Source organism: Sceloporus occidentalis, unplaced genomic scaffold, assembly GCF_023333645.1.
Source record: "Sceloporus occidentalis isolate IW3139 unplaced genomic scaffold, rSceOcc1.0.p SCAF_15, whole genome shotgun sequence".
Classification (NCBI taxonomy): domain Eukaryota; kingdom Metazoa; phylum Chordata; class Lepidosauria; order Squamata; family Phrynosomatidae; genus Sceloporus; species Sceloporus occidentalis.
Window position 1 is genome coordinate 15,634,579 of NW_028316995.1, and position 22,922 is coordinate 15,657,500.

At 45.3% G+C, this 22,922-nt stretch overlaps 1 protein-coding gene across 1 annotated transcript in view; it reads left to right on the plus strand.

Moving 5' to 3' along the window:
- The window catches only part of LOC149303299 (ninein-like protein), a 28,847-nt gene extending 17,904 nt beyond the window's left edge, over positions 1 to 10,943 (plus strand). Inside the window, exons 17-27 of the mRNA XM_089481426.1 lie at positions 1,961 to 2,065; positions 2,201 to 2,270; positions 2,821 to 3,105; positions 3,921 to 4,111; positions 4,145 to 4,184; positions 4,934 to 5,218; positions 7,193 to 7,306; positions 7,706 to 7,819; positions 8,328 to 8,540; positions 9,022 to 9,135; positions 10,752 to 10,943. Coding sequence (XP_089337552.1) covers positions 1,961 to 2,065; positions 2,201 to 2,270; positions 2,821 to 3,105; positions 3,921 to 4,111; positions 4,145 to 4,184; positions 4,934 to 5,218; positions 7,193 to 7,306; positions 7,706 to 7,819; positions 8,328 to 8,540; positions 9,022 to 9,135; positions 10,752 to 10,943 — 1,723 coding nt within the window. The remainder of the gene's footprint in view (positions 1 to 1,960; positions 2,066 to 2,200; positions 2,271 to 2,820; positions 3,106 to 3,920; positions 4,112 to 4,144; positions 4,185 to 4,933; positions 5,219 to 7,192; positions 7,307 to 7,705; positions 7,820 to 8,327; positions 8,541 to 9,021; positions 9,136 to 10,751) is intronic.
- Positions 10,944 to 22,922: the final 11,979 nt, after the last annotated feature.

A 22,922-nucleotide genomic window follows, 5' to 3' on the forward strand; every position in this document is an offset into this window, starting at 1 on the left:
AGAACACGTCATGGAGAGATCTCAGTGGGAAGAGAGAGAGAGGGCTTTAATGGTGCGGTGGAAAAAAGAGCAGCTTAAGCTAGAAGAGAAGCACAATGAGGAACAGGCGCTTATCTGTAAAACCTTTGCCGTGGAGAAGGAACAGATTGAAGACCAGTACAGAACACGCATTCATCAGCTGAACGAGGAAATTCAGAGCTTGCACGTAGGTTTTATGGAACACAAAAGGTGTCCTTGCACCGTAGGCAAGCATGAACTGTTGAACAGGCATTCTGATCTTTTAGAAGAAAGCCTGATCAGTCTAAACCAGCAGCCATTTTCCGAGTCTGGGTATTATATGGGGACAGGTGAGGCCAACGTTTGTAAAACAGACCAAGATGAAATAAATACGCCTAAAATGGTTGGCGCAGGCAGTTTGGTAGAAAATAAAGATGAGCTTGTACAGATGGAAATTAAACAGATCAAATCCCAGCATCTTCAGTACCAGCAGCTTTTATGCTCTTTGAAGGCAGCAGAAGAAAGGGAAGCTTTGTTAGAAAAGGCAGAAACAAATGCTTTGATAAAGATTGAAGAGATGGAGAAGGTAGTATCTTCTCTAAGAGCGCAGCTGCAGGATGAAACAAAGGGTAAAAAGGTGCTTCTGGGAGAACAGAATCGGCTAGAAGAGGAAAGAGATCTATTAGTAAGCCAAGTGAAAGCTAAAGAGGAAGAATGTCTTCTGTCCAAGGAAAAGGAAAAAGAGCTTCTCTCTAAAATACAGGAAAGTAACGACGCTGTTGAAAAACTACGTTTGAGCATCCAAGAGCTAATAAGCGATAAGGAAGAACTCCAAAAACAGGTTGCAGGTTTGCCAGGCCTGGTTGAAGAACTTGAACAGAAGAAGGCAACCATGGCTCAGATGGAACAGGCTTGCAAACATTCAAGTGAGCTACAAAATGTGTGCCTATCTCTGCAAGATGTAGAGGAAACACACCTGGTGGAGGAACTTATTAATCGAAATGTGCTGCTGTCTCAGGAGGTGAGAAAGAAGGAAGAGGAGATAAACATCCTCCAGAGTGAAATCAGAGAAGCATCTGGCAAACTCCAGCAGATGGAAGAAGAGGCAACCAACAAGGTCCAATATGCCATGGAAGAGCTAGAGAAGGAAAAAGGCTATACAAGAGACAAACTTTTCAAGCTAGAAGACTTAGTGCGGGAAATAGAAACCAGCGCAAGTCTGGATAACAGGTTTGGCAATTGAGCTTTTTATAGTTTTATGTTCACTAATTAGGAGTCAGTATAAAAAAAAAAAAATTATCGTCACCGAATAGACATTACTAATCACTCTACTGACCCCTCAATCTGTGCTATAACATGCTTTAAATGTATTGGGAAGGCTCGTGCTTTTGCTTGGGATTGCCCTGTCCGACAGGTCTGTACTCTCCATACTAATCATATTTCTCTAGTTTTATTAGTCTTTCTACACTGTAAAAAAAAATGGTTTAATTAATCACCGCACTCATTTTCTTTTAAATATTTGTATATCAAGAAGGAGATTGCTTTATCTTTGTGTTGATGAGATCTCAATGACAATTATGTTATTGGCTTTTGTACATTGGGTTTTTTCTGAACAAACAATAATTTACATTTCAATCCCTATGAATTCTTTGTGGCTTTTGTATTTAATATGGGCGTGTAAATATGTATCTGTGTCTGTGTGTGTGTGTGTGTGTGTGTATAAAATATATTTTTTACCCAAAAATGTGAAGCTATGTAATTTTGTCTTTTGCAGTAACATGACAACATGAATACAGTACTATATTTCTTTATTAACTAATAGCATTTTTTTCCCCGCACCTTCTGTCTTGATAAATTAAATAATGTGCTTTCTTCTGACAGGTGCTGACTAACTAAATAAGGCCTATGTACTGTGTATATAATGGAAAATCACTGCTTTCTAACATCTAACTTGTTTACATAGGATGGAGCTGTGCCGACTCTCTGAGGACAACAGCTTATTGAGGAAAAAACTAGAACCATTGCAGCAAAAAGTGTCTGACTTGGAAGAACTAAATACAATGACCAGGTAATCGGCGTTTGTGTGTTAATTTTCTTTCGTTAGCCCCAGCCCTAGTTTTGGACAATGACCACTCGCCCTGACATCTATCCTCCTTTGAAATATACTTTAATGAGTTTATATACGTGGATGTGCCTATCGTAGGATACAAGTAGAAGAATTAAAGAGAGAGAGAGAGAAGCTGCACAGTGATGCACAAGAGCTGACCAAGCAGGTGAGTGCCCTTTGGCATCCCTTTTTTTATTTCATTGGAAAAAATAGGTGAAAACATTAAATATTCATAGGGGAATTCTCAACATTTCTATTGACAGTCATTAAACATCGGATTACAAATAACTATTTTCCCTTTTATTTTATTTCTAATCCCAAATTTAAAAGTGGTAAATTCTTCTATGACACAGGACAAAAACAAAAGAAAACAAAAATCCTCATTAGAGTTGTAGTCACTACACCACCCCATTGTCAATCCACTCTTGCATGGATCTTTTATCTCTCTAGTAAACAAGGGTACTAGAGGAAGGAATATTAATTGACTTAACCAAAAAGTCATCTGAGACAAATGAGACCCTAATTAATGGCACTCGCCCAATTACAGATGTGCTTTGTTATAGAAAGAATACATAGATATTCTTATTGCCCTGTGCAGGTTATACTGTTCCAGTCCTCTAGGTGGAGCAGTTCATTACCACCTGCAGACCTCACTGGCATATACTGTAAGTTGGGTTGGCTGTTTGAGGTCCGAATAACTCTGTCCCTCTCCTTAGAATGAGCAATACAAGGATGAGCTGTCTCAATTGAGTACGCAAAGTCTGCAGCTGAATAGCACCCTGTCTGATCTGAAAGCGCAGAACGTGGATAAGGAGGAGACCATCCAACAGCTAAACAGCCAACTGCAGGAGGTGGTGCAGCGGCATAAAGAGGCGGCTGCCACCATAGAACAAATGCAGGAAGCACTCAATGGTTTAGAGCGAGAGCGGCTGCAGAGACTCGGAGCATGGCAGAGCGAGAGACAACACCTAGAACAGGAGCTGCACATGGCCAAAGCTGAGGTAACGTTAAAAACAAAATTCAATGGCCGCTGATGATGGACCACCCATTAATGCCTGTTCAACATATCCTTTACCTTAGTCTGCTAGTTTCGTCCTGGCATACAAATACCATAAACACGCTGCTGGTATTCATATTGCAGACTACACAATAACGTGCATGTAGATTCCACAATATAATAACGAAGATGGTATGGATGGAGACCATCTCTCACGTCTAATGTTATTTTATACAGTCCGAATACAGGACAAGTGGGTTTCACCTCTTGCTCATCATTAGGGACAAGACTACTATTAAATATGTAGCATAATGATGTCTGTTCTGCCAAGGAGACATGGATCACATTTTCTAATCTATTTAGTTTTAATTATTCCTTATTCATGGTTAGGATTTATTTTGTTATGAGAGACAGACTGGGGCAATATGGCCATTGGTTAACTTCCGCCTGCTTTCTACTTCTGGCATAGAAAGGGGTATAGCCAGGGAAAGGGGATACAAGTAAGTAACGTATACTGATATATTCTCATCTTTATGCATAACCTGGCAGAACACTTAATTTATTTGTGTTGTTGTATTCCCTGGAAGGCTTGCTAACCTGTTGCTTGTAGAGCTTGAGTATAATGAAGTACACTGGACTGTGTGTGATACAGTTAGGCATAGGAACCTGCAGGGTAAAGCCCGACATCTCCAACCCAGTACTGAGCGGTTATAGTTCTACTAGAGTTAAGACACAAGACTATTCACTCATCTTAGAGTGCTTGTAACTTATATTAGAGCTATGTCTTTATATGAAAAATCCCTATAAATGTCTCCTTAGAACGAGAAGTACCGGGATGAGCTGTCTCAGCTGAATGGAACCCTGTCTCATCTGAGTGCCCAGAATTTGGGTAAAGAGGAGGCCATCCAGAGGCTAAACAGTGAAGTGCGGGTAAAGACCCAGCAGCAGAAAGAAGTGGCTGCAACCACAGAACAACTACGGGAAATGCTCAGTGCTTTGGAGGAAGAGAAGCTGCAGAGACTCACAGCGTGGCAAAACGAGAGACAAAACCTGGAACAGGAGCTGCGTGTGGCCAAAGCGGAGGTAACACAAAAATCTGTGTTTTTGAAATGAAAATCCCTTCAATTAATAAATGTATAGTATTAAGAAACGTATCATACAGCTCGCTTACCTACAGTATGAGCTTTTTGTTTGTTTGCCAATCAGTTTAACAGTTTTGAGACATTTAGTTTATACTTTAAACTTATGGAATGTGAGCTCTGCGTCTTGGTGGCAGCGTTAGCTAATCTGTTTTCTGTTCTAAAGTTCTGTCCTTTTCATCTCATCTAATCTTTAAAAAAAACAAAAAACTGCCTGAACAAACGGCTTAACATTAGGGCAGAGCTAAGATAGCTAGAGTAATATTCATGGAGTTCTTGAGGACCTTTCCCCATGGTATACATGAAAGGGGTTTTTATTACATATAAATGTATTTTTTGTTACTGTGGCTTAGTTAGTGCATACGACTGTTACATGTCAGATTTGGGAAGAGTGACACATCTGTTTGAGGTGGTGCTTATTTAGCCTTCGAATAAGTCCTTGTCCTTCTATTCTCATCACCTGCTGCCTTTCTGTAGATCACAGTAGTTGTATGCTGCCCCTTGGTTATTGCAGGAGGATGGACACCGTCCATTTGTGAGGCAGGTTGGTCGGAATTATTTGTATTGGGTAGCGACTATCGATAAAGGTGACAGATAATGTAATCACTATGCGGAAGGATAAGTGTACAGTAACTGTATTAGTGGCACAGTTTTGTGAATTCTTATGGCTTGTTGTTGTTTTCTTCTCCTTAGAGTGAGAAATATAGTGATGAGCTATCTCGATTGAATACACAGTCTCTCCAGCTTAACGGCTCCCTGTCTGATTTGAGCGCCCAGAATGTGGGTAAGGAGGAGACCATCCGGTCGCTAAACGCCCAACTAAAGGAGGTGGCGCGGCAGCAGCAAGAAGCGACTGCAACCATAGATCAGCTGCGGGAAGCGCTCAGTGCTTTGGAGGAAGAGAAGCTGCAGAGACTCACAGCGTGGCAAAGCGAAAGACGGCAGCTAGAACAGGAGCTGGACATTTCAAAAGAAAAGGTATCGGCTGATATTAGGATGTTATGCTAATAATCTTGTAGAAAAACCTTTTAGTGTTTTTAGAATAAACCTGTTTTCTAATTTTATTAAAAATTAATATTTAATTTTTTTATTTGCAAATATATATATACCGTATTGGCTTGGATATAGGCCGCACCCGAATATAGGCCGCACCCTAAAAGTTTGGTGCTTTTTAAAGAAAACGTTTTGTAATAGATATGCTGCCACTCTGCCCCCCCCCCCTATATGCTGCCACTCTGTCCCCCCCCCCGAGGTATGTATACAACTCCCGGTGCCGGGACTTAGCGGAAGTGCAGGCACCGGAAGTTGTATACGCATATTGTGTAGATGTCCCCCGCCGGACCCGCCAGACACCCGGGTGTCTGCTCTGGTAAGTCTTGGGGGCAGAGGTAAAATGCATCGTGCAGACATTCACCGGCTGCGACGATGCGCGTAAACAACCTCCACTGCCAGCACGTCTGCACGATGCGCTTAGACAATCTCCTGTGCCGGCACTCCCCCCGTGGAAAGTGCCGGCAGGGGAGGCTGTCTGAGCGTATCGGAGAGTAGGATGCAGGTCCCCTGCACCGCTGCGGGGGGTCTGTATCCTAACCCCGCTGTCTGCCAGGCACCCGGAACTGCATGTCCCGGGCGTTGGGCGCTAGACCCCGAATATAGGTCGCACCCCCACTTTAAAGACTTAAAGTGGGGGGAAAAAGTGCAGCCTATATTCGGGCCAATACGGTATATATATATGTTGCTGTATATGTGTGGCTTATGTATTACATTACTAGAACGCAACACAACGTAAAGTGGGTTGTAGTAGAATTAGCTTAAATGATTTTATCACTTCTTTCAATTTAGCAGCAGACCTTCATCCTGCAATCCAGCCTATCATCTCCTTATTTAGTGCCCAAAGTTTCCCTTTTATAACAGCTTTTTGATGTAATGCTTGTACTTTTTATAAAATAGCGTAAAAGAGATATCCCGGCAATGATATTATTGCACTTTAATGATTTCTGCATGGCCCATTTCCATTTTTTGAAATGTGTGTCAGGATGCTGCAGAATCCCCCCCCCCCCCCAGCTGTCTTCCATCCATCTCCCCGAAGGTCATATACTTACTGCCAGTCAGCTCCAGTGCTGGCTTGGAGGACGGAGTTCGTTTCAGACCCCAGTGTGTGAATTTGTGTAATTATTTACCTTTTTTGTTATTTTCAAATATGTATGAGCTATCAAGAGTTAGATATAATACTGTTTTCTAAAGCTTAAACAGTTGTGAACAATTTCCTTTTAAACCACCACATAAGCAGATGTCATTGACATTTTATATTAACGGTATTTTACATATTTGCCCCCCCCGTTGCAGCTATAACTAACAGCTTCCACTCTTCTGGGAGGGCTTTCCTCAAGATTTTTTATTTGTTTCTGTGAGATTTTTTGCCCATTCATCCAGTAGAGCATTTGTGAGGTCAGGCACTGATGTTGGATGAGAAGGCCCAGCTCACAATCTCTGTTCCAGTTCATCCCAAGGATGTTTGATTGGGTTGAGGTCAGGGCTCTGTGCGGGTCAGTTCTTCCACACCAAATTCATCCAACCATGTCTTTATGGACCTTGCTTTCTGCACTGGGACACAGTCCTGCTGGAATAGAAAAGGGCTTCCCCAAACTGTTCCCACAAAGTTGGAAGCATAGTGTTGTCCAAAATGTCTTGGTAGCCATTTCTTTCACTGAGCCTAGCCCAAACCCTGGTTTCAGCAGTTAAGTGGTTTGTCCCAATACCTTTGTCCATATAGTAGTGCACAAATTGAAATTTAGAAATAATACCTAGTGATGACATTTATATGTTTGTATGAGTCTAAGCATAATATGGAGACATATCATGGAACTATAGATATTGTTTTTTTTTATCTGTCCTAAAGACTGTCCATATGTGCCACCTGACGCTATGTTAATTATTTTATTTTGCTTCTAGCTCTTGGCTATGGGGGCTCTTCAGCAAGATGTTTCATCACTAAAGCAAGCAAAGCAGGCTCTGGAAGAAGAATGTCAACGAGTGACCAAAGAACTTAAAGAAAGCGCACACAAGGTAAAGTCAATATGTAAACCTGTCCTCAGAACCAAGGGGAGAAGCAGTGTTACTAGTTTTGTAGTTTATTTGCCAAAGATTAAGTTCACCCAAGAATATCCCTGAGCTAGAGCTTTTGATTTGAGGTTATTTAAGGACATGCTGTGAATGACCAACAGGGTCCCTCACTACTCCAGACCCCAGTAAATGTAATACATAGTAACATTAGTAACAGTAATTTAAGTTGGATAAAAAAAGACACATGTCCAAGTTTACCCTTGCTGTGAACCTTCGACTGAGGTCTGGCCCATCATAATATATGGCACTATCAGTAACGTCAAATGTTTGAGCCCTAAAATGCTTATTTCTGACTTTAACTGTTTTTACAAGCATATAATGAAAATTATTTTGCGGCTGCAGGTAATAGAAATAACGGAAGTGGAATCTGACTTGAAACGCGCACTTGGTGAATGTCAGGACCTGAGGAGAATCCAAGCCCAGCTCAGAGAGGCACTGGATGACTCCCAAGACAAGGTAAACCTATGTAAACTTGTGTTGAGTATCTGCTAGGCTCTCTGAACGAACATTACAATTAGGCGCCCCTTGTAGCATGGGGGGGAAGGGTGTCCAAGGCACTGTAGTAGTCCCATGGGTGCCAAAGAGATGAGCCCATCTATAAAGTGAAACATGCTGTGCACCTACGGCTTGATACATGTTAGTTTTCAAAGCTATCACACAATTGTATGCGATACAAGCTGTTAATTAAAGACACAGCTGCTTGAAGGGGCTTCCATAATAATGTAGAAGATACATTCCACCAGTGCCAGAACGGATGACACAAAACGCGTTGTCATTACAAAATAGTACTACGTTTATGTTGGTGTATACAGGCAGGACATTTGGCTTGTTTGGATTTAACTGTAACAATGCTAATGTGTCTATTCCTAGGCCTTTGGAGTCTAAAATCATCATTTTTTCACGTTTAATGTACCTCTTTATTTTTTCGTCCTCATATAAAGTGTTGGTAATTCTCACCATCTAGGTTCTTGAAGCCAATACGAAGCTAATGCTTGCGCAGTCCCAGCACATGAGAGAGGTCCAGCAATTGAAAGAACAAGTCAGTGCTTCTGTGCCAAAGGACCAGCTGTCTCAGACACAGAACAGATTGTTGGAAGAACAGCAAATAGTCCAGCAGATGCAGGAGAAGCTGAGATTCCATGCTGAGCAGGCAAACAGGCAACTGGCCATGCAGCAGGTATACAACAGCTAGCTGATAAAACACCCAACACTACACTCTCCCCACATTTATAAAGAATCCTAATGAACATTATTTATAGTTCCTGAGAGGGTGGTAGTAGGGCAAGTTATTCCTTTGGGATCTCTCATACATTTTTGATGCCAGTGATGTTATGGTGACATCACTTGGCTCTCAGTAAATTTTTATTTATATTTCATTTTTTCTTTCCTCCCTCCGTTGATCTGTCTGTGCTAGTCTCACGGCAATCGGCAAGCAGGGTTCCATGGCATCCTAACAGCCTTCTTGGAACAGGTCTCAAGGATGTACACCTATGTCCTATTGGGACTGAACAGGTTAAAAACAAGGAAATACTTTTGAATGGTAGTGTAGCTTAGAGAGGAGTTGTTCCAAAGACCGCATATGTAGTCTGCATCAGTTCTAGTACAGACACAATTGACGTAAAGGGTGTTTTCTAGTGATCGACCATTTATTTATTTAGGAAGCCCATGAGAAGCTTTTGAGAAAGATGGAAGATCGGATGGAAAATGTTGAAATGAACTTAAAGAACGTGCGGATGATTCTTCAAGACAAGGTCAACCAGCTAAAGGAGCAGGTGAGAGCAGATGCATGAAAAACAAAACTCCCATGATATTCCTCAGCAGCTTGATGCAGTTAAACGTGCCAATAGTTCCAATGTTACACATGTTCTCAGCCAGTAGCATACCTAGCGGGGGGCGGTGCGCCCCAGGTGCCCCTCATCAGGGGGGTGCCACCACACCGGCACCACTACAGAGACGGACAGTAATGTCTGCCGCTAGAGGAACAGGCTCGGTTGGGGAGATCAAGGATCTCCCTCTAACCGGCTTAAAGTCAATATAGGGAAGCAGCAAGTCTGTTAACCCAGTCCCCCGATCCTGCTCCCTTGCGATGCGCACGGCAGCGGATGCTGTGCGTCAGGATTTGATGTCATATCCCGGCGCACAACACTGAAGCCGCGCCCACTGCACCGGAAGGACAGGACACAGAAGAAGAAGAGCCAAGAGGAAGAACGAAGAGGAGGAGCAAACGTGACAGCGACAGAGAAAAGGTAGGAAAACATTCAGTGAGAGTGGATTAGTAAGTGTGTGAGAGTGATGGGTGTTATGCCATAGTTTATGCTGAATGTTTGTGAATGAATGTTTGTGTAATGGATGTGTAAGTGTGTGTCTGGGGGGGGTAGCATGGCAAAGGGAAGCTGTAATCACATTCCTATCATGCCCAGGTTCCAGCATGTACTGGCTGCCTGGGCATGATAGGATTGTGATTGCTGTTAGCAATTATAAAATATAATATTTTTGTTAATTTTTTTTGGTCCAATTCTGGTGTGTTAACCACACTTATTAAAAGTAAGTAACACACCACATCAATTTTGGCTTAGTATATAGTGATAGGGGTTATGCTGCATTATTGTCAATGTCTGTCTCAATGTACAGTAATAGGGATTATGCTGTACCACCGTCAATGTCTGCCTCAGTATATAGTGACTATGCTGTAACACCGTCAATAGATCTAGATTGTAAGCTCATTTGAGCAGGGCCCTCCTTATTATCAATTTGTTATGTTACATACTACTTGTTATGTCCTGTCTATCCATTGGACAGCGCTACGGAATTTGATGACGCTATATAAAACAATAAATAATACGAATAATAATGTTTGCCTTAGTATAGAACGATAGCAGTTATGCAGTACCACTGTCAATGTTTGCTTCAGGATGTAATGATAGCAGTTATGCTGTGCCACCGTCAATGTCGGCCTCAGTATATAGTGATATGTGTTATGCTGCACCCCTGTCAATGTCTGCTTCAGTATATAATAAAAGTTATGTTGTATCCCTGTTAATGTTTGCCTAATGATAGAAGCTATGCAGTTTTAAAGTGTGTGTATGGGGGGTGTGCCACATACAAGATCCACCCCAGGTGCCACATACTCTAGGTATGCCCCCGTTCTCAGCAGCCGTATGTGTACATTTCTTTTAAACTCTATCAACCTGCGCTAGTATATAGATTATGGCTGTTAACTTTAACATACATTTACATTCCACCTATGCATTTGCTGCAGAAATTGCTCGCACAAAGTACAGCTGAAATTTTATCTTTTACCTAACTTTCACCTTATAAGTATGATGACATAATCCGTTATTCCATAGTTACCCAATTGATGTTTTGATTCTTTTTGTGTATTCTGTAGCTGGAAAAAAATGCAAAATCGGATCTGTTGTTGAAGGATCTCTATGTAGAGAACGCACATCTGATGAAGGCTCTTCAAGTTACTGAGGAGAGGCAGAAGAGTGCAGAAAAGAAAAACTACCTCCTAGAAGAAAAGATTGCGGCTCTCAACAACGCCATTAGGAAAATCACACCAGCATCCTTGGGTGTTTGACATTTGCACCAGGATTTTTCCTTAATGTTGCACTACGGACTAGAAAATGGATGGAAATAGGAGCAGAGATGTAATGAAATCTTAATCTGTGCAGCCAGTTATGAGAGTGAATATTTTTTAATTCACGTGCCCGGTTTGGATCTTCTCCTCTTTGGATCAGCCACCTGAAATGTTTTAATACCGAGTAAAATCGGTATATGGAAACTTAACATGCACCAATGGCTGTCGTGCAGCTTGATATATGGAATCTCTGATGTACACGTTGTCCGAGAACGATCTTATCCCTTCTCCCACCAATAAAAATTATTTTATATATTTTTTTGGAAGCATGAAATTGGTTTCTAACAATTACTGTCAGGTTTTATCTTAGGAATTTTATATTTTGTAGACAGATATAGTTTCCCTGTTCAAATATATTGCTGAAATTGTCTCTGTTTTGTAGATAGTCCGGTTCTTATTGTGTCTCTGGATTCTCTAGAATCGGTTCCTGACGATTAGAACGTTAGTGTTGAATATAGTGGAAAGGATCTTAAAAATAAGCAATTTTGGTGCTTAGATTGTGAAGTGGATTTATCACCATGGCAGCACTGTTCTGGTGAGTGCGCCATTTCATCACTATGGAGGGAAGACCACTTTTCAAACATTGTACCATGATCACTTTTTATTTTATTTAAGTAAAACACATCTGTGGAATAACAATATGGGCATGACTGCCTTTCTGGGTGGTCTGGTCCCCTAGTTTTCATTCTTCTGAAATGAAATCTTTCGTTCTACGTTCCCATTTTAGCAGCCCAACATGTCTATTTAGGCTAGGCATTCTACGCTAAGTTGGTTCATCTGTTAATTTTAGAACAGACCCCATGAAACGGGCACTTGGTAAATAACTCGCTGTGCACTCTATGGGTTGATCTACAGCCCTCTAGGACATGAGGTAGACCTCACCAACAGCTTCTTCTACGAATGGTTATTTCCTTCGCCCCAAACACAAACCTTAAATAATCAGTTAAATTCTGACTACAAACATGTATTATCGTGAAGTAGAACTAGCTGTTATGGTAAATGTGGTGCAGCTGGCCTGTACTAACACCACCCTTGCAATAGAAACTACATGGAAGTTACAGAAGTTGCGATTCTGTATCATTTTTTTTTGCGCATCTGGGACAATGTCAACAAAATAAATGTATGTGTGGGAGGTTTTTTTTTTTTTTTTTAAGGCTTTTTTTTTTTTTTACATCCAATGTTTTGGACCTGTGGTGACTTTCTGTATAACTTATTTATCAATTCTTCTCATTTCTTTACAAAATTGTTCATTATTTCTTGTCATTGTCACAGTTTCCCTGTCTGTGGTCCAAGGTCTCAGCTTTGTATCCCCATTTTCTATGTGGTATATACAGTCACCAATGTGCACAAGTTTTTCTATGGGCAAAGACGTGTTTATAAATCTTATATTGCAACAAAGCAAATGTACATTTTGTATTCTATCTGGGATGTGTACAGTTATTTCTCATTACAGACTGTTCATTTATATTGATTACAAAAATACACGCTATGTATATTCAATTTAGAATGTGTAATTTTAAATTTGTATATTTATATTGCCATGAAACCCCAAAACCGAGGTAAGTGACCTGAAATTAGGGAAAACTGAAACTTTTGCTATGTTGAATTTAAGCGAAGCTTGGATTTTCTTGTGTGGAAAAGATGAATAAACTACTTGTTTGTTTAAGCTGTTGTGTTCATACTTTAGATGCTGCTTGGTATATTTTTCTGTTTTTTGGTCACTGCACTTTTTCAATGTGTTTTCTTACGCCTTTTTTTTTGCGAGTATGCATGTTATAGCTGTGTGTGTGTGTGTGTGTGAGGGGGAAGCTATTTTAACCACATACAGCTATTGGGGTAGAGAATATTTTAGTACGCTGCCCATCTGGGTCACTCCTGTGCCAGCCTCTGATTTCATATTGGCCATAAGTTTATACCTTAACTTCCTTTATTTGCTATTATAGCTGTGGGTTTGATTCTGCAGTGCCATGGAATCGTGTGGAAAGTAGTTTTCTCAGATATTGGCCATTGGCTTACTGCTGTTGTGTCTACCTTTTACGCTTGGGGGTTCACGTGCGCATGTGCTCCCATGGAGGAGCCTCCACTGCCCCTGACACTTTAAAATGTAAAGACACCCACAAAAAAATAATGTTGGCAAGAATATATTATTTCATCCACAAATTTGTAAGCTGTATGTCAACTGGAAAAAACAGAAATCTGAAAAAATAAACTATTACGTATTAATAAATTACATTTAAATAAATACCATTTACTGAACAGATATGGTGGTAATGCATAACCCCATCACTATATACTAAAGCAACTCACACAGAAGACAATTATACATTTAACTATTTATTAATTACTAATTCTAAGGCATCTAAATATCCAATACAATCCACAAGAGATTGTTATTTCACTAGAATTGATGTTATTATTCCTTCTAGCCAGGGGAACCAAGCTTTGGTTGCCGCAGTCCAAAGAAGAGAAGCCTCTCAGATTCTTCAGGTCTAGTAGCGGCCTTGGTTGTTGTTGGTGGGGTAACTGTTTTACGCAAGATGTCATCAGCGAGGCAGAGGATGGATCTCTGAAGTCCAGGTGGTGCGAGGTTATTATACAAGCGGCAATTTATGGCTCCTTCTGATGGTGGTTGGGAGATAAATGGTTCCTGCAAGGGCTCTGCTTCCTTTACTACGCTCACAATATCTTTCTCTGCATGTTTTACATCATTCCTGTTGACAACCAGCTCTTTTTGGATAGTAATCAGAGTATTCCAGGTGGTATTTTGCTCTTCTCGTAACTTTTCATATTCTATTACAGCGCTCTGAGCCCTTTCATTAGAGATATTTAATTCTGATGTTAAATGTTCAATCATCTCCTCAGAGGCCTTGTGATCCGCTTTCAAATCGTTGTAATCTTTGGTTATAGCTAGGCTGTACGAAGCTAGGTCTAAAAATGCTTCCGGTCCTGTCCCCATTTGCGTCACCACCATCCGTACCTCCTCTGTCTGCGATTCCAGCAGCGTCTCTATGTTCTTTCCAGATTTAATCTCCTTTCTATATCTCTCAAGCTCCTCCATGTTTGCTTTCAATTCTTTCTGTTGTTCTTCAATGCGCTGCTGTTGTTCCTGCAGTTGGGAAGTCAGTTGGTCGACTTCCCTCTTTAAAGATTCTGGGTCAAGAGCAGGACCATCCTGCTCTCCCACATCAAAATATAACTTTTCCAGAAAACATTTGCTGCTTTTCAGCTCCTTTCTGCACCGTGGGCACGATACTTTGGGGCTAGTGCAAAACCACTGAAGGATGCACTTGTGATGGAAAGTGTGCCCGCAACAAATCGCTGCCACGTCACAACTATTATCCAAATAGTCCATGCAAATACTGCATGTTGCCCAAAGGGGCATGGCTGCAGCTTTCTGTAATCTCTCTACTCAAGTTATTCGCCTCTATTCACCTCTACACTGTGAACAAAAATGTGCACACGGAACTCTTGGATCCGTGCTATGACTCTTCTCATGTTTCTGATGTCATAGAGTAGCCATGACTGAGAAAGTTTAACCTCTAAACTGCTAATCAGTGAGTGTTCATGTGATTGAGATGGCATTTAAGGATTCTGTTTAAAAACATGGATATTATTTTGCTTGAAAGTGTGTCTGTTGTTGCAAAAATGACAGTGACATTGTTTTGTAGAGCATTAATGCCCACTTACACATTGTGCTAGCCAATCAGAAAATTAAATATTTACATTAAATATTTTTTAAAACAGTGTTGCCACTTATGTATTCTCACAACAGAAGGGTTAAATTGTCTGCCTTAATGACCAGGACATTTTTACAATATAGAACCAGAGCATTTTCTGTGTCTTTTGACCATTTTCCTTCTTATTTAGTATACAGACAGTATATATCAATCAAATGTTTGGGGTCACTTAGCTGTTTTCATGGAAAACAAGTACATTTCTACCTGTGCTAACAGGATTAGCTCCTGTACCATTGGAACACAGGAGTGATCAACAGCAATTAACAGATGTGGGAAAGGCTGAACTACATATATATATGTAACAATGTAACTCTTGGGTTTTTTCATTTTTCCTTTTGAATAATATTTCTCACTGTAGAATGAATATATAATGAATGAAAAGGAAAAAGTGATACTCAGCGCTTAAAATGAAAATGCCAGATATCTGGAGTAATGACACAACTTAAACAAGTATAATACCTTGGTGCTGCAGAATGCACCTGAGGAAGCCGATTGGTGAAACGCGTTGTGCTGAATACGCCCATTGAGGAAGTGGACACAGAGGAATCCTGAGAGAACCAAGCTGTTCCTGCTATAACACAGCATTATTCCGGTCCTTCCCACGGGAGCGTTAAAGTGTTCTTATATGTAAGATACTATATTTTTTTATTTATATTAAAGTTACTACTTTTTTAACTCCTTCTCCTCCGGTCTTTTCTGATACACCGGTACAAAGAAGAAACTCCATTCCCCAGAAGGGGCTCTATGGGCTTCTCAACAGAGGAACCTATTGAAGAATCCATTTTAATGAATTTAAGTATTATTTAATTTCCGCACATATTGTGGTGTCGTTTGTAAACTTTGCGCAGCACTTTATTTCTTTGTTTTGAATATATAATGAATGAATAACCCTTTTTGCAGATTGATGGGCAGCAACAATTGCTTCTCTTAGATCCTGTAAACTCGTTGAGCAGGGCCCTCCTTGCCTGTTGTCTATGTCGCAGTTGGACACCAGAGAGCCCCTCCCCCCGCCGCCAGTCCTGCCCCCTAATCCTGGGTAGTTTAGGCCCCACATTAAAAAATAAGACTACTGTATACAGACGTGTGGATATTGAAATAGTTGAATTGATAAGGCAATGGTTGAGTGACAAGCAAAAAAAAAGGTTGTAGTTAATGTGTATATTCCGCAGAAGCTTTTAACATGTTTATCACTGATATTACAAAATGTGTTATAGGAAAGCCATGGCTTTTTGCAGCTGATTCAAAGGTCTGCAGCAGGCTAGTCATTTTGTACTCAAAATGTTTGTTGAATGTAATGAGCACTAAAACTAAAAAAAGAATGAATATATTGTAGACCTTTACATTCTGTGTTATTTTGCTTACTAGAAGCAGCTGCAGAGCTAAAGTGTACACTCACCCCCATCTCCACTTCTGCCACCAGTTTAGGCTGCAAAATCTCTGCCATAGAAAGAAATAAATATTTATTAAAAATTCATTTTTTTGTGAATGCTCTCAGGGGTCTTGTTAGACCTCCTGGAACTCTCTTGCAAGCCATATGCACTGGATCACAGGAGATGGCATTGACAAATCTGTAGGAGTTATGTCAAAAGTTGAGCTGAGTACCACTAGGTGAACCCCCCAGACATGGAACCCAAACAAATCAGGAGGCAATTATAAAAAAAGATATACCGTATTGGCTTGGATATAGGCCGCACCCTAAAAGTTTGGTGCTTTTTTAAAGAAAAAGTTTTGTAATAGATATGCTGCCACTCTGTCCCCCCCCCACCCCTGAGATCTGCTGCCACTCTGTCCCCCCCACCCCCGAGATTTGCTGCCACTCTGCCCCCCCGAGATATGCTGCCACTCTGTCCCCCCCACCCCGAGATTTGCTGCCACTCTGCCCCCTCGAGATATGCTGCCACTCTGTCCTCCCCTCCCTCTCGAGATATGCTGCCACTCTGTCCCCCCCCGACTTACCAGAGCAGACTCCCGATTGTCTTGCGGGGCCGCCGGGGGACATTTACCTACAACTCAGCGGAAGTGCCGGCACCGGAAGTTGTATACGTGTATTGCGTAGATGTCCCACGCCGGCCCCGCAAGACACCCGGGAGTCTGCTCTGGTATGTCTTGGGGGCAGAGATAAAACGCATCGTGCGGACGTTCACCGGCTGCGGCGATGCGCGTAAACAACCTCCGCTGCCGGCACGTCTGCACGATGTGCTTTAACAATCTCCCTAGCCGGGACTCCCCTTGTGTTCACCGGCAGCGGCGATGCGCGCGTAAACAACTTCTGCTGCCGGTGAACGTCTGCGCAATTCACTTAGACAACCTCCCGTGCCGGCACTCCCCCCTGTGTAAAGTGCCGGCAGGGGAGGCTGTCTGAGCGTATCCGAGAGTAGGATACAGGCCCTCTGCACCGCTGCGGGGGATCTGTATCCTGACCCTGCTGCCTGCCAGGCACCCGGAACTGCATGTCCTGGGCGTCAGACACCGAATATAAAGACTTAAAGTGGGGGAAAAAAGTGCAGCCTATATTCGGGCCAATACGGTATATACATAATATGTAGTTATCTCTTTGACGGAAAGACCTTGATTGAAATATGATTTCAAAATAACAGCTAAACTGGCAGTTATTTTTCATTCTTTAATATTTGCCCCTGCTGCCAATATATCTAGATATAAATTATAAGACCCTGTTGCCAATATATTTCATAGTGAAAAAATTGGACCCTACCCAAGCATTTCCTTGGGCCCCGCTCCACAGCATGCAATCGCTCCCTCCGCTACAACACCAAAAAATATTTGCCACACTGACTGCAGATCAGGGGGAAGTCTTCCCTCCTTCTGACTGCACCGTGACATTGAGAGGTCCTCTCCCCCGTAATCACCCCAAGAGTCCCTTTGTCCCCTCATTCACTAAACCATACCTCTCATTCACTTACGCCCTGTAGTTCAGGTATAAATCAAATAAACAACACATGGAAACAGCACGTGCAACTGAATAAGACATAAAAACCCTGTATTTGCAGGTATACATAAATAATGTATGGAAACATAGCATTGCAGGTATAAATCAACAGAACACACAAACCCAGCATTGCAGGTACGGCTCAACTAGAAATTACATATAAACTCAGCACTGAAGGTATAGATCAAATAAAGAACACATGGAAACAGCATTGCAGGTATGGATCAACTAACTAAAACATACAAATCCTGTATTAGCAGGTAAACATAAAAAATTTATGGAAACATAGCATAGCAGATAAAGATTAACAGAATAACACAAAAACCCAGCGTTGCAGGTATAGATCAATTGGAATTCACATAGGAACTCAGCATTAAACTCAGCATTAATAAACCCCCCTAAATTACAGGCATAGATCACAGATTGCACACCCCAAAGTCAGTCCTGGCATCCACACTGCCCACATAGAACCTGACCAGCACCCAAATTACACACACACACACATAGGACGTGCCATTTTTGTTCTCAAATAGCCCAGAATGAGTCAACATTGTCCCCAAACACCCTGCCTGTACCATCTTGGTCCCCAGTGCTTAAAGACCAAATCAATTACGCACCTATAATTCACACAAACAATTTTACAATCACTCCCTAATTCACTTTCATTCACACAATCATTTATTCTATGGGTTCTGAACAGGTTAAAAACAAGGAAATACTTTTGAATGGTACTGTAGCTTAGAGAGGAGTTGTTCCAAAGATCGCATATGTAGTCTGGATCAATTCTAGTACAGACACGATTGACGTGTAGGGTGTTTTCTAGTGATCGACCATTTATTTATTTAGGAAGCCCATGAGAAGCTTTTGAGAAAGATGGAAGATCGGATGGAAAATGTTGAAATGAACCTAAAGAACGTGTGGATGATTCTTCAAGACAAGGTCAGCCAGCTAAAGGAGCAGGTGAGAGCAGATGCATGAAAAACAAAACTCCCATGATATTCCTCAGCAGCTTGATGCAGTTAAACGTGCCAACAGTTCCAATGTTACACATGTTCTCAGCCAGTAGCATACCTAGCCGGGGGCCCAGGTGCCGCTCATCAGGGGGGTGCCACCACGCCGGCACCACTACAGAGACGGACAGTAATGTCCGCCGCTAGAGGAACAGGCTCGGTTGGGGAGATCAAGGATCTCCCTCTAACCGGCTTAAAGTCAATCAAGAGAGCAGGAGGTCTGTTAATGCAGACCCCCGATCCTGCTCCCTTGCGAGCCGCGCGGCAACTGATGCTGTGCGTCCGGATTTGATGTCATATCCCGGCGCACAACACTGAAGCCACGCCCACCGCTTTTCAAACTCATTGCACCGGAAGGACAGGACAGAGAAGAAGAGCCAAGAGGAAGAACAAAGAGGAGGAAGAACAAAGAGGAGGAAGAACAAAGAGGAGGAGGAAACGTGACATTGACAGAGGAAAGGTAGGAAAACATTCAGTGAGAGTGGATTAGTAAGTGTGTGAGAGTGATGGGTGTTATGCTATAGTTTAGGCTAAATGTTTGTGAATGAGTGTGTGTGTGTGGGGAGTTTGCATGGCATAGGGAGGCTGTAATCACATTCCTATCATGCCCAGTTTCCAGCATGTACTGGCAGCCTGGGCGTGATAGGATTGTGATTGCTGTTAGCAATTATACTTATATATCTAATATTTTGGGGGGGGTTGTCTAAATTTGGTGTGTTACTTTTAATGAGTGTGGTTAACACACCAAAATTGGACAGAAAAATGAAATAACAATTTTTTATATATATGGATGATATGTGGATGATTCTTCAAGACAAGGTCAGCCAGCTAAAGGAGCAGGTGAGAGCAGATGCTGTATGTGAGCACTAGCATCTTATGGTATTTATTTATTTTTGTCAATTTATCTTCAGCAGTGCTAACCCCCCCCCCCCTCAAAATTCCCCACTCAGAACATTTATGACCCTCTGGAGGGACACATACTTTTACAACATCTCACCCTCTCTTATCAGATCTGGGTAGTAAGCCCCCCTCCCCTGCCACACAACATTGAATTCTATGTGTCGTTTTGCTCAGAAATGTTTTAGACTTGAGAAAGGGAGAAGAGCTCCCGAAAGCTTGTCATTCCAAAATTCTGTTAGTCCAATAAAAAAGGTATTATCACAAGATACTTATTCCATCTGTTTTTTGATATTGACACCACTGGACTAATACGGCTACAACCTCTACTGTACTATATATATATATAATTGCTAACAGCGATCACAATCCTATTACGTGATAGTATTGTGATTGCTGTTAACAATCATATATATATTATTATTTATTTTTATGTTTAACCCCTTCAATCCCGGAGAAATTTTGCCATTTTTGCGCTATGTCGGTTCAGCGATGATTCTCTTTTACTGTGAATAGTGTACCCATATAAACTATATATTGTTTTTTCAAGGAGAGATAGAGCTTTCTTTTGATACCATAGTTGGATGATTAGCTGAAAATTTAGAATTAGAAATTTAGTAAAAAGTAGCAAGAATTAGAAAAAAAAATCTGTGTTTTTTTCATTTTCCCTCTGAATCCTCACAAAATTAGGTAAAAAGACAGAAAATTCCATCCAGATTTATCCATTTAGGTGTCCTGTAGATGTCGATGTGCCCAAAGTGCCCGTTCCCGGCCGCCTAAGTTGATCGCGGCCGGCCGGCAGTTTTGCTCTAAGTCCCCGTTTTTGGCAGGTCAAGTTGCTTGAGAAACCCTGGAAGTCAATGAGGTCGGATTTGCCGGCCGCATCCGACCCTCGCTCCATCGAAGTCGGCATGCCTTGCCGGATTTTCCCGGTGGTGACGTGGAACTCCGTCCCGGTTCGCCAGGGACGTCAGGCACCCTCCGCCGGATATATAGGGAAGCTGCTGCTGCTTGTTCCAGAGAGCCGGCTCCCAACGACCTCGCGAAGCCCAGCCCGGGTGCCGGCCATGTCCCGGCCCCGGCCCCGGGAACCCCACCGTCCTGTAGACCTCCGAGGGTCCCGCCCGGGGCTCCACGGACCTCGGGAGGACCAGCCCGGGTGCCGCACCGGCGGTCCAACCCGCCCATGTCCCGGGCCGTGTCCCGGGAACACCACCTTGGGGCAGACCCCCGAGGGTCCCGCCAGGGGCTCCACGGACCTCGGGGTGCCCAGCCCGGGTGCCGCACCGGCGGTCCAACCCGCCCAAGTCCCGGGCCGTGTCCCGAGAACACTACCTTGGGGCAGACCCCCGAGGGTCCCGCCAGGGGCTCCCCGGACCTCGGGGTGCCCAGCCCGGGTGCAGCACCGGCGGTCCAACCCGCCCAAGTCCCGGGCCGGGTCCCGGGAAGAGCACCTAAGGCAGAGCCCCGAGGGTCCCGCCAGGGGCTCCCCGGACCTCGGGGTGCTCAGCACGGGTGCAGCACCGGCGGTCCAACCCGCCCAAGTCCCGGGCCGGGTCCCGGGAACACCACCATGGGGCAGACCCCCGAGGGTCCCGCCAGGGGCTCCCAGGACCTCGGGAGGACCAGCCCGGGTGCCGCACCGGCGGTCCAACCCGCCCAAGTCCCGGGACGGGTCCCGGGAACACCACCATGGGGCAGACCCCCGAGGGTCCCGCCAGGGGCTCCCCGGACCTCGGGAGGACCAGCCCGGGTGCCGCACCGGCGGTCCAACCCGCCCAAGTCCCGGGCCGGGTCCCGGGAAGAGCACCATGGGGCAGACCCCCGAGGGTCCCGCCAGGGGCTCCCCGGACCTCGGGAGGACCAGCCCGGGTGCCGCACCAGCGGTCCAACCCGCCCAAGTCCCGGGCCGGGTCCCGGGAAGAGCACCAGGGGGCAGACCCCCGAGGGTCCCGCCAGGGGCTCCCCGGACCTCGGGGTGCCCAGCCCGGGTGCAGCAACGGCGGTCCAACCCGCCCAAGTCCCGGGCCGGGTCCCGGGAACACCACCATGGGGCAGACCCCCGAGGGTCCCGCCAGGGGCTCCCCGGACCTCGGGGTGCCCAGCCCGGGTGCCGCACCGGCGGTCCAACCCGCCCAAGTCCCGGGCCGGGTCCCGGGAAGAGCACCAGGGGGCAGACCCCCGAGGGTCCCGCCAGGGGCTCCCCGGACCTCGGGGTGCCCAGCCCGGGTGCAGCAACGGCGGTCCAACCCGCCCAAGTCCCGGGCCGGGTCCCGGGAAGACCACCAGGGGGCAGACCCCCGAGGGTCCCGCCAGGGGCTCCCCGGACCTCGGGGTGCCCAGCCCGGGTGCAGCACCGGCGGTCCAACCCGCCCAAGTCCCGGGCCGGGTCCCGGGAAGAGCACCTAAGGCAGACCCCCGAGGGTCCCGCCAGGGGCTCCCCGGACCTCGGGGTGCCCAGCCCGGGTGCAGCAACGGCGGTCCAACCCGCCCAAGTCCCGGGCCGGGTCCCGGGAACACCACCATGGGGCAGACCCCCGAGGGTCCCGCCAGGGGCTCCCCGGACCTCGGGGTGCCCAGCCCGGGTGCCGCACCGGCGGTCCAACCCGCCCAAGTCCCGGGCCGGGTCCCGGGAAGAGCACCAGGGGGCAGACCCCCGAGGGTCCCGCCAGGGGCTCCCCGGACCTCGGGGTGCCCAGCCCGGGTGCAGCAACGGCGGTCCAACCCGCCCAAGTCCCGGGCCGGGTCCCGGGAACACCACCATGGGGCAGACCCCCGAGGGTCCCGCCAGGGGCTCCCCGGACCTCGGGGTGCCCAGCCCGGGTGCCGCACCGGCGGTCCAACCCGGCCAAGTCCCGGGCCGGGTCCCGGGAAGAGCACCATGGGGCAGACCCCCGAGGGTCCCGCCAGGGGCTCCCCGGACCTCGGGGTGCCCAGCCCGGGTGCCGCACCGGCGGTCCAACCCGCCCAAGTCCCGGGCCGGGTCCCGGGAAGACCACCAGGGGGCAGACCCCCGAGGGTCCCGCCAGGGGCTCCCCGGACCTCGGGGTGCCCAGCCCGGGTGCAGCACCGGCGGTCCAACCCGCCCAAGTCCCGGGCCGGGTCCCGGGAAGAGCACCTAAGGCAGACCCCCGAGGGTCCCGCCAGGGGCTCCCCGGACCTCGGGGTGCCCAGCCCGGGTGCAGCAACGGCGGTCCAACCCGCCCAAGTCCCGGGCCGGGTCCCGGGAACACCACCATGGGGCAGACCCCCGAGGGTCCCGCCAGGGGCTCCCCGGACCTCGGGGTGCCCAGCCCGGGTGCCGCACCGGCGGTCCAACCCGCCCAAG